General features: G+C 34.9%; 2 protein-coding genes across 2 annotated transcripts in view; one reads left to right on the forward strand and one right to left on the reverse strand.

Moving 5' to 3' along the window:
• Positions 1-18,343, reverse strand: part of LRRC72 (leucine rich repeat containing 72) — a 160,763-nt gene that overhangs the window by 113,108 nt on the left and 29,312 nt on the right. The window lies entirely within an intron of this gene.
• On the forward strand, positions 2,167-7,128 carry SOSTDC1 (sclerostin domain containing 1). Its single transcript, XM_032286724.1, has 2 exons — positions 2,167-2,924; positions 5,641-7,128. Exons 1-2 carry the CDS (start codon positions 2,720-2,722, stop codon positions 6,054-6,056), a joined length of 621 nt encoding a protein of 206 aa, XP_032142615.1. The 5' UTR covers positions 2,167-2,719; the 3' UTR covers positions 6,057-7,128.

Genomic DNA, 18,343 nt, shown 5'->3' on the forward strand with positions numbered 1-18,343 from the left:
GTCCAGGCTGGTCTTGAATTCCTGTGTTCAAGCAATCCTCTTGACTTGGCCTTCCAGAGTGCTGGGATTACAGACAGAAGCCACTGCACCCAGCCTCAAAGTAGTTTTCTAGACGTCTGTCAGGTAAATCGGGCCCAAGAACTCTAAGTTTGTCTTGTCCACAGGCACAACTACCTTGTCTTCTCTTCTAATTTTGCTTCTGCCTGAGGTAATATCCTAAGGCTGAGCCTACAGAATATTACATGCAGCAGATTTAACAACTATGCATGAATTTGGTCAATTTCATTAGCCCAACCTGATAATTAAATTCCAATTAAAATATCTCTTGCTTCTGACACACAAAAAAATAAAGAGTAGTGAGGAACAGATTAGATTATTTTGACCTATTAATTTCCTTTAGGCATTGGGTCTGTGGGTCAATGATTAATATTAACATACTTTGTGTAATTAACATCAAATCCCCTGAAAAATAGGACAAGAAATTCTTCATAGTTAGTATTTTAGAAGGATGCCTGTAATTTCCATTTGCACAAAATAAACTGACATGATTTTTTAGGAAGGATGTTAGAATAAATGACTACATCCAACCTTAGGATAAAGATATATTGTTAGTAGGAAGTATATGCCCATTAAATTGATTGTCTGACTCTGGTTTTTAAACTTTTTATTATGTAGAATTTGAAACATACACAAGGATAAAAAATTTTATTTGGTCGGGCACGGTGGCTCAAGCCTGTAATCCCAGCACTTTGGGAGGCCGAGGTGGGTGGATCACGAGGTCAAGAGATTGAGACCATCCTGGTCAACATGGTGAAACCCTGTCTCTACTAAAACTACAAAAAATTAGCTGAGCATGGTGGCGCGTGCCTGTAGTCCCAGCTACTCAGGAGGCTGAGGCAGGAGAATTGCCTGAACCCAGGAGGCGGAGGTTGCGGTGAGCCGAGATCGCGCCATTGCACTCCAGCCTGAGTAACAAGAGCGAAACTCCGTCTCCAAAAAAAAAAAAAAAAAATTATTTTACCATCCTTCTCTAACAACCATCAAGTTGTAACTAATCTTTTGCCACTCACACCTCTAACCTCCTCATATTATTTTTGAAGCTTATTCTAGCTTATTCCATATAATACAAAAGATTATATAAAATCCTTTCATCTAAGGATATTCCAGTATTTACCTCTAATAGAGAAGCATTATTTTAAAACAAAAATACAGTACCATTTCTGTCCTAAAAAAGAACAATAATTTCTATTATAATAGCTTTCCTTTATTCTTATTTTTACTTTCTTTTTATAGTGAGATAGATGAATAGATAATTGGTGGTGGAATCAGGGGTGATTTTACCCCTATGGGTCATTTGGCAATGTTTGGAGATATTTTTGTTACCAACTAGGGGGTGCTACTGGTGTCTAGTGGGTAGAAGCCAGGGATGCTGAAAAACACACAGGACAGTCCCCCAATAATAAAGAACTGTCTCTTCCAAAATGTCAATAGTGCTGCTATGGAGAAATTCAGGTAGACAAACAGATAGATGAATAGCAGTTACAATGGACAAATGCTTATACAGAAAAGAGATACAAAATTAGGTGAGTTAGGTAGCCACACAAAGGACAAAAAAGGATTTATAATTGAAAAGGTGATTCAGAATAGTGATTCCAATTGAGATGTCCCATATGGAATTTCATGATTTTTTGAAAGGGATGATCAGTGGCCAATAATTAATTAATGGAACACGTGTTTGGGTATGGGTAAAGTAATTCAGAAAAATAGTTTTCTTACTTGGGCAGCAGAGTCTAATGAACAAAATATTTGGTAAATTTATGAGTAGAATCTATGTTCTGCAGCAAAGAAAAAATATAGAAAAAATTATTTTGAATTCGCTAAACAATAATCTGTCAGAATGGCTTTGTTTTGTGTAAAACAATGCTATGGATATTAATGCTTGTGACATTTTTAAGATGAAGATGAATATTAGTTACTTTAATGCAGACAGAACTCTGCTTATTATTCTCCACACAGAACCCCTGGCAATGATTTACCTAGCAGCACAGTAGTTCCTGCAGATCAAAGCTGCATTATTTAAGCATGTCCAGAGGGCAGGTTTTAGCTCTGTGCCTTTTACTTTAAGGAAAAAATATATTGGTTTGCTTCTTGAGAGAAAGCAATGTTTAGCTAACTAGGTGCTTCATGCAAGTCCTACAATATTTAAACTCACATGAATTCCTCCTGTTATGTGGGAGAAACCCCCTTCCTGCCCCAAATACTCTAAAATCTGAGGAAAGTATAGAACAACTGTGAGAAAGCCAATCTCTTCAAATGAACAGCAATGTATTTTCATTTAAATTAAACCCGAATGTTAACCAGATTCAGGAAAGGAAATGGCAGGGGAGAGTCTGTCGTTGATATAGAATGTGCCTGCCTGCATCGGCTCACAGACAAGTGATGAAGTCCAACTCTGAAATTTCAGACAATTTGTATACCAAGCTCCTCCTTTTCTGCAGTCTTCTTTTCCATTGGTAAAATTCTTTTGCAGGGTCAAGTAGGGATCCCACCCCTTCTCTGTGTTTTCACTCTGAAGCTCTACACAACTTTACACCTGAATGAACGCCAAACCTCGGTGGATATATAAAGGGAAGCTTGAGGAGGAATTTCACAGTTACAGTGCAGAAGCAGAGGCAAAGGAATTAACCAGCTCTTTAGCCAAGCAAATCCTCTACTCACCATGCTTCCTCCTGCCATTCATTTCTGTCTTCTTCCCCTTGCATGCATCCTAATGAAAAGCTGTTTGGCTTTTAAAAATGATGCTACAGAAATCCTTTATTCACATGTGGTTAAACCTGTTCCAGCACACCCCAGCAGCAACAGCACGTTGAATCAAGCCAGGAATGGAGGCAGGCATTTCAGTAACGCTGGACTGGATCGGAACAGTAAGTGTGTTTTACTTGCACAGATTTTTTTTTTCTTTTCTGATAGCATTAGCTCACATCCCTGTAGCATTGTTTTATATCCCTGTAGCATTGTTTATATATATATTTTTATATATATATATATATATATATATATATATAAAACTATCAATATCATTATATATAACGATATTGGTAAAATATAATTATATATATATAACTATATTGGTTAGTTACCAATATCGCCATATATACATATATATATATATATAATTTATATATATATATATAATTATATTGGCTAGTTACTAGTATATAACTATACATTTTGTGAAACAATCTGGGAGTAATCTGCTGCATGTGTAGGCTGGCATTCTTCCCTAGGTAGTGATTTTAAAGTTAACATAACTAAAACAGTGGCTTAATAATGCAAGCACAGACTTAAGTTTTATCAAACATTCACAAAGAAAACATTTCCAGGAATTAGACTGTTGTTTTGTCAAAATCATGCAAAATGAGAGTTTTTAAAAGTACTGTTCTAGATAGCTCAAGTTCAGGTTGTTTTGTCAACATATTTCGGGGCATGTGCAATTTTGGTAAAGTGTATAAAGGTAACTAACCACAAATATGTATAGGGAATTACAAGGGAAAAAAGGAAGCTTCCAGGAGAAAAAAAGTTGTTTACATTGGATTTTTAAAGTATCTAGAGAGATAGTTGAAAGTTTTGATGATGCTCAATGTAAAAGAGGGATAAACTAAAAATGTTGGAGAATCATATTTTTCTAAAATAATTTCTTGTTGTCAAGTTCAAAATTTAGATAATTGTATATTTCTGTGACAGATTGGGGACATTTTTGTAACTTAAGAGATTTAAAACAACAGTATAGTAGTGTTTTCTTATACAGGGAACATATTCTTTTTTCCATTTCTGCTTGCTTAGTTGGCATGCTAATTGACCACTTGTTAGGGGGATTCAAATTTCTCCTAACTTTTGTTTCCATCTTTTCCTTTAGAAGAGGTCACATGCTAATAATCAGGTTATAAGAGAGAGAGAAACAGTGCTCAGGAAATCTTACACACATCTTTTGCCTCTCCTTCTTTACTCCATTCAACTACAAAAAGTAGTTTTTACCTTTGAAAAGTCAAAGCAAATATGACTGCTAGTGTCTAAGAAAGCTAAGATGTTTTAACTTTCATGAAGATGGTTGCTTTTAAGTACACAGGACATATCTGATTATTATTAGATTACTGAGCAATGTGGTGGGTATTCATTGTCAATGAACTGTCACTGCAAAAATGCCAAATCTGTATATACACAGGAACAGAAAGCTTGACAAGTCAAAATTATTTCTGGCTATTTCCAGGTGCATTCCTGAGGCAGCTGCAGGATGGTGAGCTGGAGGCAGACTCAGGCACACTGAGCACACTGTCCAGCCAAACAATTTACACTTTACATTTAATCCCACAGTTCTTGATTTCTATGCATGTATGTGTAAATACATGAATTTTTCCACAACCATCACATTCCCCTTAGGCTATATCTCTTACCTTAGAAGTACTGGGATACAGAGATGAAGTAAAACTCCTGATTCAGTTTCTATTTTGATGTAGCTTTTATTACTCTTTGTAGAACCACTTCAGTGTATCTTATAATTTTTATTTTTAAAATGTCAGCAGCCTGTACTTTTAAACATCTTTTTTTTTTTCTGGTTGGCAAGCTTGATTTTTTTTCAAGCTTGTTATAGGCAATTCTCCTCAGTTTGAATAACAAAGCAATGATAAAGAAAACTTAAAATATTTCAAGATTAATTGTTGCTTTAATTACCTAAGGCATGTAACAAGAAACAGCCAATTAGATAACATATCTATCAAATCCAAATAACGGAAACAAAAAGTTTGCCATGACCAATATTTGGGAAATGAACACCCTGGTTCCTTTTGCAGTTGTAAATCAGACATGTTAGGCATTTTTCTGCCATAAAATTCAGGGAAACGTAGCCAAGTTGTTATGGCAACCATACGTTCCTTATTTAGGTGCTTTTATATTCTTTGAATCTTGAGTTGTAGTGGCATTTTGCATTTCAAACATTTTACTGTTCATATTTTTTAAAAGACAGTTTGGGAATTTATGTTTAAAACATAGTTATTAAGTTTGATATGCAAAATGTCAGACGTTATACATATATGTATGTATGAGTCTCTGCAGCTAAAATCAATAATTGAAATAAAACATTACCGAGTGCATAGCATTTACACAATATTTAAATACCTTCCACATTTTCTCAACAGATTTTTTTAAAGCCTAATTAAAAGGACTTACAGACATTAACCAATATGACCCTTGAGAAAGAGAATATAAAAGTATACTGTTTTAACTTACTGAAGAATCAATATTTACGCATAAATGGAAGAGCTGCTAACCCCTTATTGGAGAGACTAAGGAAATTGGATTTTCAAACACTCTAATAAGCAATTAGTTAATGCTATACATGAAAAAAATCAGGCTTAGATTTTTTTTCCCCCAAAAGAGTTATAGCCATGTAAACTAATGATTTTCATCAAAGTGTCTCTATACTATCCAGGCAGATTTTTTCATTGTGAAAATAAAGTAGGTGCTGACTTTCTATTTGGCGATTTACTGTCATTTGGCTGTTATTTTTGTCATTGCAGATCACTTTTTAAGAAAGTTTTCATTTGCATTTTGTCTTTGATGCACATTCTTTTTTGTTTCTCGCAGCTCAGGTTCAAGTGGGTTGCCGAGAACTGCGTTCCACCAAATACATCTCTGATGGCCAGTGCACCAGCATCAGCCCTCTGAAGGAGCTGGTGTGCGCTGGGGAGTGCTTGCCCCTGCCAGTGCTCCCTAACTGGATTGGAGGAGGCTATGGAACAAAGTACTGGAGCAGGAGGAGCTCCCAGGAGTGGCGGTGTGTCAATGACAAAACCCGTACCCAGAGAATCCAGCTGCAATGCCAAGATGGCAGCACGCGCACCTACAAAATCACAGTAGTCACTGCCTGCAAGTGTAAGAGGTACACCCGCCAGCACAACGAGTCCAGTCACAACTTTGAGAGCATGTCACCTGCCAAGCCAGTCCAGCATCACAGAGAGCGGAAGAGAGCCAGCAAATCCAGCAAGCACAGCATGAGTTAGAACTCAGACTCCCATAACTAGACTTACTAGTAACCATCTGCTTTACAGATTTGATTGCTTGGAAGACTCAAGCCTGCCATTGCTATTTTCTCACTTGAAAGTATATGCTTTCTGCTTTGATCAAACCCAGCAAGCTGTCCTAAGTATCAGGACCTTCTTTGGGAATCGTTTTCCCTTTTCAAGTTTTTCAAGATTTATGTATATCCATGAATGCAATTTGCATTTAAATTCCATGTATCATGTAGTTTTAATTCCCCATCGATCTTAAAAGACTGTTGATACTATATATATCAGTGAATCATTATATTTTAAAACAGAAAAGGGCTTCTCAGTTACCCTCCACCTCCTGGTCCATCCCTTCTTGCAAACAAATCCCCTTCAAAACAGAAAAGTTAAAAAAAAATTGTTGTCATGAATCTCCACAGTAACATTTCAGAAAGGTGCTTTTTTGGTACTCTTCATGGGAACAGTTTAGCAGCCATGAGTGATCTTCCTTTGAAAGAGAATGAAAGACCTTGTGACATTTCACTTCAAAAATAAGCCCTGTAGCTTTTTACAGTCGCATAGTATGAAATTATACCCTGCATGCAGACCCTTGCTTGGAATGGAATGCCAGAAATGCATGGCAGCAGCTAATAAGTAAAGCTGATTAACTATTTATTTGTCAATGTTATTATTTAATGAGCTTTCACATGTGATCTTTTTCAAAATGTTAATTTTTTTAATGTTTTGAAGCTTTTTCATGGACCTAAATATTTTCTATATGATTTGTGGTTGATTTAGAAATATGAAAATACATGCTGTAGATATGTAAAATGAATATGTTAGTCTCCTTATTACATACGTGTTTCATGGTGAACTTTAACAATAGTATGGATCTTTTTAAATCAATAAGATGCTTTGTAAAGTTGAAATACGTAATACTTTCTTGTTTAATCTGTGCAATCAGAAGGTGTCTTAACCTTTAATTCAATTGGTTTCTTTTAACAAAAATAAACACTGCTAGATGTTATTGTTGTTGCCTCTAACATGTATAAAAAGGTGAAAAAATTATAGAATAAATGTATAAGAATAATTGCTTTTTTTTTTTTATTAGTCACAGTCAAGCTTTGACAGAAGTATCTATTCTAAGAGAGGAGAGAGAGGGAGACAGGGAGACCACCTCTTCAGTAAATGGGAGGTTGCAAAAGTTGGGTGGCAGTCCAGCAATGATCAGTCATGAAAATATCAGATTTACATACACCAATGGATGCCAAGCCTGCTGCTCATTGTCATCACCAGGGGGAGATATTATATGACCCAATGCCCAGGTTTTCATCCACATTACATCAGAATTTCTTGGGCTCAAATGTTAGCATTTTGTTAAATTTTCCAGGTGATCTCAATGTGCAGCTAAATTTGAGAAAGGAAAGAATTGTGAAGAAATCAATATCTTATGTTGGAGAACTTTGAATACTACTGTATAGCCCACAAACCAAAAGAAAGAAAGAAAAAAGAAATCAAAGGAAACAAAAACTAAGATTTTAGTGTTTTCAATTTTGGCTTGTTGTTATGTTAAGCCACATAGTATCTTGAAGCAGATTATACAGTTGAAGGACTGTTGTGTCAATTCAATCAAATGATCGATTTCATCACTCCAAATGAAGAAAACCAAAGAGGCTCACTTATGTATTGATAGTGTTTTCTGGGTTTTCCCTTTTGGGATGCTGAGCATGAATGACTCCTTAGTGCTTTTTTTGTAATAACAAGTCTGAATATCACATGTAAATTACGTATAGCATGCTAAGCTACACAAGAACATTAATATTGTTGCTTCCCTGTGACAAGTAGAAGCATCTAACAAAAACTCTAGATTTTATAATAATGCTGTTATACCATAAAATAAATAAACAAATCATAGCCTACTACTGATTTCTCTTTCAGTCTTAATAAGCCTCTTAAATTATTTCATATTATATCATCATATTACTACATGAAAAATCCATAATAATTATAGGTTGAATATACCAAAAATATATTGCTTCATATTCCTATTTTACCTGTCCATGCTCAATGTGGGATATTTAAGATAATACAGAAAACTTCAGATACAGACACTTTGGCCATTTATTCCTCCTCAGCAAGACAGCATCTTCTGTAGAAGCCCTTAGAGACGGTTTGAGGAATTAGTGTGCCCTATAATCTGAGGCATAAAAAGGATTTGATCTCACAACAACTTTTCACAATCAAGAAGACTATGTTGTTGCCTTTTACTAAAACAAAGGTCTTAGTGATAATAAAATGCTAAAATCTTCAGTGATTTGATTCCTAATAGTGTATTAGCGAATGGACCATAAATATACTAAGAAAGAAGAAATGTAATAGAAGAAGCTTATAAAAAAGACTTCTATAGTTTCTGCTAAGTCAAGAATTGAATCTATTTCTAATGATCACATTCAATTTACTGATCCCTTTCAGACCATGTTACATTGATGATGCATTCATTGTATTGTCTTTAACATCAAATGACGGGGAAAGATCAGCAGTCAATAAGAAAGGTCTAGAATAAAATCAGTGTCTCTGTGAAGTAAAAATTAAAAACCAAAACAAAGAATAGTTTTCTAGTTATTGTTTTAAAATACTAAAAGTCATATGTGTCTCAACTGTTAATTATATTTTGTGGTTTATTTTCAGTTAATTCATGTGTTCCAATCTGATAAACTATGCATAATTTTATTATCACCTTAGTAAACTGTCATCTCAAAATGGTAGATTATGATAATTTTAGCATATTCTTACCTCTAGTTTACATTCATAATATCTATCCATGAAATGATAGATATTATGAATGTAAACTAGAGGTATTCTTAGTTAAATTTAATAAGCATATTAAATTTAATTAAATTATTAATTTATTAAATTTATTTTGGCCACTATAGATCAAGGACTTTTTTAAGTGGTTTCACAGATACATAAACAAATGAATAGACATAAATATATTGATATCTATAAATAAATATATTGACATATATATTAACAACAAGAATGAAAGAAAAATTCATAACATATGCAGGTATACAAATGACTAATATATAGTATTATATTAGTAATTAGGCTAGACCTATGCCAAACATGGACATAAAACTTATAAAACTTATAAAAATATCTATTTGCAGGCTGGGCACGGTGGCCCATGCCTGTAGTCCCAGAAGTTTGGGAGGCTGAGGCGGGTGGATCACTTGAGGTTAGGAGTTCAAGACCAGCCTGGCCAACATGGTGAGACCTTGTCTCTACTAAAAATACAAAAATTAGCTGGGCATGGTGGCACATGGCTATAATCCCAGATACTTGGGAGGCTGAGGCACGAGAATCACTTGAACACAGGAGGTGGAAGTTGCAGTGAGCCGAGATTGCTCCACTGCACTCCAGCCTGGGTAACAGAGTGAGACTCATCTAAAAAAAAAAAAAAAAAAATATATATATATATATATATATATATATATACACACATACACATATATATATGCAAAAAATATTTTAACTACAGATCATTTACTGTTATTAATTTATGTTAGTTACAACCATCCAATACTGTAATTGGCAACACACTGTTGGCCATTTTTATTTCACTATATATTTTTTGAAAAGGAATCAAAATTAGAATGTGCGTGTTAAATAACAGAGACAGAGCCTTGATTGATTTCTGCCCTATTATCAAATGAGTAAGGTTTTACCAGGGGATCTTGCAGTATCATCCACCCCATAAATCACTACAGAATATCTACTACATATTACCCAATAGATGCTCAATGGAACGGTTGAACAAAGAAGCTGTGAGTAGAAAGAATAACATTTAGCAGCAGCCAAATCAGAAAACTTCCAAATTTCTGAATAAAATTAAAGCTTTTGAAAGCTTAAATTTAGTATGTTGCAATTTTCTCTGTTTGCCACCATCATGAAATTTTAGATATCAAAATATAATTCATTATATTTGGAATTAAAACATGATTTAGATTATATTCGCCTCTAAAAATACTTTTTAATCCTAAAATGGCAATTCACTCCATGCCGTAAATTCATTATTTATATGCTTTAGATGATCATATCATACTAATTAAAAATGAAATCCATGGCAAGATTTTGATGGAATCCTTGTAGAAACTGACAAGGCGTTCAGTGGAGACATAACTTAGGATGCTCATTGTGAAAATGCAGCATTCACTTGTTAGAATGTTTCCTTCCCTCAAAGGCAGGTAGATATAACTCTCATCTTGGTTTCATTGGAACCTATTAAAATATAGCTCTATGTTGAATGAAATGAGTCTAGATTTGTGAACTAGGTAGACATCTGGTCACCAGAAATCTCTGTTGCAGCCAAAAAGAGATCCACTGAAATAGATACCCCAAAAGACATTGTATTTGTCAGTGACATTTTCAGTTCCATATCATTCTTAATGTGATAGCTAATTTCACATTTAGTACATTTTCCTGCATATTTTGCAAATTGTCTTGGAGAGCTATAGGGTAACAACTACTGCAGAAATCTTGAAATTTCAAAGGGAAGATAGTTTGGTTTCCAGGTTCAAAAACTGATTAACATGAATTATACCAAACTAAATGCATAATTATTTCCAGAGCAAATTAGACTGAGTTTATCATCTGCATTTGGCTCACTTGCTGAAGGATTTATTTTTTGTTTACTAGCAAAACAGTTTGGGAGATTTCTTATTAAAAAAAAACTTAAAATATTTTCCTCTAATTTAGGTAACTGCAAACCAAGGGTCACCTTGTATTATTTATTTCATTTTTAGGAATGGGATTAGGTGCTTACATCTGAGACAGATGTCTAAATTGAATGATATTAAATTAAATTAAATTGTGTGGCACAGACATAGTCAACCAAAGTTTATTGTTATTAAAACTGATCAAGAGTTTGATATGCATGTTACTTGACTTCAAACTATACTGCAAGGCTACAGTAACCAAAACAGGATGGTACTGGTACAAAAACAGGCACATAGACCAATGGAACAGAATAGAGAGCCCAGAAATAAGGTCACATATTTACAACCATCTGACCTTTGATCAAGCTAACCAAAACAAGCAATGGGGAAAAGATTTTCTGTTCAGTAGATGGTGCTGGGATGACTGGCTAGCCATATGCAGAAGAGTGAAGCTGGATCGCTTCCTTACACCATATACAAAAATCAACTTAAAATGGATTAAAGACTTAAAGGTAAAGCCCAAAACTATAAACACCCTGGAAGACAGCCTAGACAATATCATCCTGGACATAGCAACGGACAAAGATTTCATGACAAGCACACTAAAAGCAAACACAACAAAAGCAAAAATTGACAAGTGAGATCTAATTAAACTTAAGAGCTTCTGAACAACAAAAGAAACTATCAAAAGAGTAACCAGACAAACTACAGAATGGGAGAAAATATTTGCAAACTATCCATCTGACAAAGGCCTAACATCCAGTATCTGTAAGGAACTTAAACAAATTTACAAGAGAAAAACAAAAATCCCCATTAAAATAAATGAACAGACATTTCTCATAGGAAGATATACATGCAGCCAACAAGCATATGAATAAAATCTCAATATCACTATCATTAGAGAAATGCAAATGAAAACCACAATAAGATACCATCTCACACCAATCCGAATGGCTAGTATCAAAAAGTTAAAAAATAACAGATGCTAGTGAGGTTGTAGAGAAAAGGGAACACTAATACACTGTTGGTGGGAGTGTAAATTAGTTCAACCATCATAGAAAGCATTATTACAATTCTGCCAAGAACTAAAAGCTGAACTACCATTAGACTCAGCAATATACCCAGAAGAATATAAATCATTCTACCATAAAGACACATGCATGCAAACATTCATTGCAGCACTATTCAAAATAGCAAAAACATGGAATCAATCTGCATGCCCATAAATGACAGATTAAAGAAAATGTGGTACATATACACCATGGAATACTATGCAGCTATAAAAAAGAACAAAAATCATGTCTTTTGCAGGAACATGGATGGAGCAGGAGGATATTACCCTTAGCTAACTAATGCAGGAACAGAAAACTAAATACCATATGTTCTCACTTATATGTGAGAGCTAAATGATAAGAACTTATGAACATGAAGAAAGAAACAACAGACACTGGGTCTGCTTGAGCGGGGAGGGTGGGAGAAGGGAGATGAACAGAAAAGATAACTGTTGGGTACTGGGCTTAATATCTGGGTGATGAAATAATTTGTACAACAAACCGCTATGACACGTTTATTTATGTAACCAACCTTCACATCTACTCCCAGACCTAAAATAAATGTCAAAAAAAACAAAACAAAATAAAACAAAAAACAAACCAACAAAAAAAGAGTTTGATATGGCTTAAAGATAAGTTACTATAAAAATACAGGCATCACATTTTTCAGAAAAAACAAATTTCTTTTTAAAGATTTGTCATTAAATCCACATAAATTTGATTTTTTTTTACCTTACAATACTGTGGCAAATTTGTCACAAAATGATGATTTGATTCCTTTTATTCATAGAGATGTTAACCCAAATTTGGTACTCAATGACAGCCGAAAACACTGAACCTAGCCATCCTCTAACCAGCACTTTTAAATGATGCATTACAATATTTAATCAATGTTATACTTTATGATAAATAGTTGACCATTTTCACTGACCTGAACTTCCTGTATAATTGTTTGCTTTACTTCCTCCCTCACTTTTCAAATATGGTTTATAAGTTATAAAATAATTTCTTTGCTTTTTTTGCTTTACTTTCTTAACCTCAAAGGGCTTTAAAAAACTTCATTGCCCCCAATTTCTTTATTGTAAAACTAAGACCAAAAAATTGCAAAATGCATTTAATAATCTGATGAAGGATTGCAATTTTGCCTGTTCATTGACACTATCTTTCCTAAGGTTGATTAATTTTGTCTACTTTTTATACTAATAACAGTTTACATTTAATCTGTGACTGAGTTTAATATTTAAAAAATAATAAAGTTTTCCATAAAACTTTATTTTTATGGAAATTTCCAAAAAATTGTAGATGGCTACAATAAAAATTGTAGCCATCTACAATTTTTTAATGTAGTAACTTGATACAAGTGACTTTCAAGACATGCAAACTTGGAAACAGAAGATCTGGGATCTGGATTAGACACTGTGGCTACTAATTTGTTGGGTGAATTTACACTTGTTTATTCAGCTTCAAAGCTTCACTTACTTCATCTGTACATTAAGAGAGTTGAACTAGATAATGTCTAAAGTATCTTCCTGCTCTGAAATATTCACATTCTATTGTCTTAAACAATATGGTCATATTTACAGTCACAGTGACATACACAAAGGCAGATTTAATTCATGCTACTCTCTACTTTTGATTCTGTCCCCAGCTCACTCAAATGTGAACTTTTGCAATAACATTTTGGACAAACTTGTTATGGAATTTGACATAGTCTATTATAACCAATAAGGGAGGCAATATAGGATGAAAGTGGAGACCCAGCTTTAGGAAGGTTAAGACCATAGCTTGTTATCAGGCATTTACCACTCTTTGTCCAAACTTTATTAAATACCAGGAAAATGTTAAGGATCTGGGAGAAGGTGAGAAAACTTTATACAAAACATATTAGGATTTTTCTCTGTCAAAAAAACTCTATTACTATTCTGTTACCGCCTCCTTTCTAGAAAATAATAAAAAGGTGGCTGAACATATAATGAAAATTGCGTTGTATTTTAAAATAATGATGTTTTATTTTACTGAAAGTTTTTCTTCTAAATTTATATTACATATTATAGGTGACATAGTGATATTTCTAGTCAATATATTTTATAATATTTGAAATTCATTCATTAATCTACTCCTTCACTTAGCAATTGTTGAAAACCTAGTCTGTGTCTTTGAGGTTCTAAAAACACATTGATGAACAAAAGACAATCCAATTAGGAAAAGAACAAATGTTCTTTTGCAAAATGTAAAGGCAAATACATATAATCCCATTATTAAGCAAAATTTAAATGTGTCATTGCTATGATCCATCACCTCAATTGCACTATCTGAACTTAAAACAAGAAGGGTAGGCCAGATGCAGTGACTCACACCTGTGACCCCAGCACTTTGGGAGGCCAGGGCGGGCAGATCACCTGAGGTCAGGAGTTCGAGACTAGCCTGACCAACATGGAGAAGCTCCTTCTCTACTACAAAATTAGCTGAGCGTGGTGGCACATGCCTGTAATCCCAGCTACTTGGGAGGGTGAGGCAGGGGAATCTCTTGAACAAGGGAGGTGGAGGTTGCCGTGAGCCAAGATCATGCCATTGCACTTCAGCCTGGGCAACAAGAGCAGAACTCTGTCTCAAAACCAAAAACAAAAACAAGAAGAGTATATTTCAGAAGGTATTGCTAACATCCCCACACACATTTGAGATAAACCATGGCAAATAATAATAAGCATAGTGAAAAAAACCTTTTTTTTAAATTAATTTAATTTTAGATTTATGGGGTACCTGTGCATGCTTGTTACATGTATGTGTATATTGCATACTGCTGGGGACTGGGCTTCTAGTGTACCCATTATCCAGATAGTGAACGTTGTACTCGGTAAGTAGACATCTTTCTTTATGATTGTAAAGCTTATCAAACGGAGCTGATCCTTTATTTGTAAGCAAACATAATCTTAGCACCAACTTCTTGTAAAGGACCTATCTTCTTGTTTCAAATTGTTAGAAACTTTACAGATATCTTTCCTCTTGATTATTAACTATTCATGTACTCGTAAGTAGCTTTTTACAGTCCATCTTCTTCTAAGTATTCATATTAAAGATAAAAATTCCTCTTTCATGTCACTTTCCACATATTAGATGAAGCCATTTCATTGCTAATGATAGCATGAGTTTAAAGGCAATAGTTGTAGACAATTTCAACAAACAAAATATGTAGAAACCGGTCCATCTGGGCAACTAAATATTGCTTGTATCCAATATTTAAAAAGATATTTCAAAATAATTATACACTTTTCAAATAATGGTATTGTAATCAATTTGCTCTGGAAGGGGCCTGTGATGACAGAATGATCTGCCTGGCTGCATATGGTAAGGTCTCAGGAAAGCAATCTCCAAGAATATGGAAAATTTTATGGATTAAATTAGATGATTGCAGTGCTATCATGTAAGCCATGATGTTATCTTATAAGTTAAGCTCATTCTCAGCTCTTAACATATGTTCGAGGGTAATAATTTTTTTAAAGACTTGAATTGCATTTGTGTAAATGTATATTATATCCCCATTTCTTAATCCATATAATGGGGAAAAAATCCAAGAAAATGCCTCCAGCAGATATTGGAGCTGGAACAAGGCTCTTTTTTGATCATTGTGTTCTTTTAGAGTTAAGACATTTATGATTCAGTAATATTATTAAACCAAAACAGGTGTGATTACTAGGCATTTCAGGTTAAGAATTTTTCTGCTGTGTTTTATTCTCTTTTTCATAATCAGTAGTAATGATAGGCATGTTCAATGGGAAGATGACCATGATACCAAGCAGCTGTATGTTAAGCTGTAGTGAAGAGCTGGGAAATGCTGATAATAGTGAAAAAAGGTAAGGATACACAATAAACATGATAAAATAGCCTTGGAATGAGTTCTGAAAAGCCACAGTCTATGAGGACTGCTGCCCAGAATAGGAGCCTTCAAACACTGTAATTTCATTGCTATCCGAAGACCTGCTGCTCTCTTTTCCTGGATAAAAAACAAAACAAAACACCCCTTTGCAGCTCTTCTATAACTATTGATACCGAATTTCTATCATTAAAATAGTATTTTTATTATTTAAAATATTTTATTCCTCTCACATACAAATATCTCTAGAAGAGAAAATTCATCAAGACAAGGTTTACAAACTCATAACCTACTCAGACCAACAGGATGGGAGTAACGCAAGGGAAAATGGTGGAGACTGTAAAAGAGCTGTACAAACAGCTCCAAATCTGCTCCCAGACACGGCCAAATTTCCTCATAAATCCAAATCTTTTATATAAATTTTACTAATTTTTAAATACTAGTGACAAATTTTAAAAAACTCCTATGCCTGTCAAACTATACATATCTGCGGATTTGCTGTGTTAGCTGAAGCTGTCCTATGGCTTTATGGGGCTACTTAAATTATCGCTCGGAAGTTAGGAGAGCTACATGCTAATCTCAAGTCTGCTCTCCTGAAGAGCCTTGGAAGATTTAGCTAAAATGTAAGCTTCCTGAAATCTGAGTTGACATCTCTATTTTAGTTAGTATTTCAAGCTGAAACAGAAGGCACAATTAGAATAAGTTAGGGAGGACTTATTTACAAGGAAACTAATCATGAAAGTCTGGATGGAGAAAGCACAGGGCAGGGCACAAATGCCTAGGGCCAGCAACAGCAAAGCTGTCATCACCCCAAGCCCTACAAAAATGAGGCATGAGTGAGGTTACTGGTGCCTGGAAGGTGAGAGCACACATGGAGAGAAGCAGTGGGCTGTGGTCAGTCTTAGTCAGAGGAACCTGCAAAGTAAGGGGGCCAGGGGAGTAATAACTTTGTCATTTGCCTTCCTTCTTCCAGTTGACCTCCTGCCAAGGCTGCCCCTTGACTGGGACCTGGTGAATGTAATCCCTACAGATTAGCCTTGAGGTTACCTTTCTTTGCAACACCTGGAAGAGTGTATGGCATTTAGTTGGCATTGACTTATTATAGAATCTGTTGTTTTACTTTTTCATTTTCAAAGGCAGATAGTAAAATGCCCTCCAAGGTCCCTTTCAACATCAATCTTCTCACTTCATTATTTTATACCTGAGAGAATCTAAAAGTGACGAATTTGGGAAAAATTCTGAGAGCTTTGAATGTCTTACTCTGCAGTCCGTTATCATGTACTTCAAGAAACAAATAGACCTAAACTAAAGCCAAAAAAGGCATGAAAACTGAGGATTTTTTTTTTTTGGTAGAGTATCATCATGTAGTTTATGAAAAACAGGAGAATGTTAAGTATATATCTCTATATACTCTAAGGATTTTTCACATGTTTACATTCTAGAGTCCGGATAGGGTTTGGTTGTTTGGAGAGGGTGTTTTTATTTTTGTTTTAGAGATGGAGGTCTTGCAATATTGTCCAAGCTGGCCTCAAACTCCTAGGCTCAAATAATCTTCCTGCTTTAGCCTCGCCTGTAGCTGAGACTACAGGCGTGAGCCACCACAGCTGCTTGTTTTTGTTATTAGTGTTGTTAGATGTTTTAATAACAACCACGTCATTGCAATATGCAGTGACTGGTGAATGATTAACTGCACATTTTCCATTTTAGGGCTTATTTCAAAATGGTCACTTAGTCTTTCAAATAAGACATTAATGGGTAAACGAAACAATATAGTTCACAAATCCATGAAAAATTCACTGAGAATAATGTCTTATCAACTTGTTAATGCTCACCAAAAGGCATTATCTGGAGCACAAATATATATTATGCTAGGCTTTTTCCTCATCCTTAGAAAAGAAAAAGAAAGCATTCGAAACTTGCAGCTTTTAAGCTGCCATTGTAATCCATGGTAAGAGGACAGTGCCAGAACTAAAACTCTAAGGTGGAAGGTTTATGGCTTAGAGGTAGGGTAGCTGCTTAACTCCTATATGATTTCAAAAGATGTAAGTGTAACCCATTCACTTTGTACTGTCCAGCAGTCATCAGCATGACCCATGCACCACACAAAGTTGTCAAAGATATCACTATGGTTCCACATGCAGCTGGTCTCCTCCCATGGGACAGTGATGAGCATATCACAGTTTCACAGAGTGGGTTAGATCCAGAGAATGATGACAGCAGTGTGCCAAGTCATTTTAGATACACATCAAAACCAATCTTGAAACTTGGCATAGGTGTAGAATGATGGGAAACAAAGCACGTGGCTTTCAGAAATTCAACGACTCACACTAAGGGAAAAGTCCTGCATAGATAAAAGATGATGAGACAGAATGAACAGCTGTGCCAGGCTTTGCTTCGTGGTTACACTGCCGAGCACAGTCTTTAGATGTACAAAGGATAAAAAGCACTGCCAACTTTGCAATTTCTTCTTCACCTACATCTGATTGCATAGATATAGCAACTCTGTAACTGGAATAGTTCCCTTTTTCTCTCATTCCACTCCCTTAACTTGAAAGGCCATATGTTGAGTTTAATCCATTCATGGTAATATTACTTGATCCAAATTAAAGTTCTAGAATACTGGAATCTTAGGAATGGGAACACACACACACAGAAAGTTTA

This window comes from Sapajus apella, unplaced genomic scaffold (genome assembly GCF_009761245.1).
Source record: "Sapajus apella isolate SASKATOON/1434 unplaced genomic scaffold, GSC_monkey_1.0 scaffold19, whole genome shotgun sequence".
Taxonomy (NCBI): domain Eukaryota; kingdom Metazoa; phylum Chordata; class Mammalia; order Primates; family Cebidae; genus Sapajus; species Sapajus apella.

What these genes read in the sequence shown, in the direction of transcription:
- SOSTDC1 (XM_032286724.1), top strand. Translation starts at nt 2,720, where the DNA reads ATGCTTCCTCCTGCCATTCATTTCTGTCTTCTTCCCCTTGCATGCATC. An exon ending in CGCTGGACTGGATCGGAACA is followed by an intron (nt 2,925 to 5,640) that starts GTAAGTGTGTTT and finishes TGTTTCTCGCAG; the next exon opens with CTCAGGTTCAAGTGGGTTGC.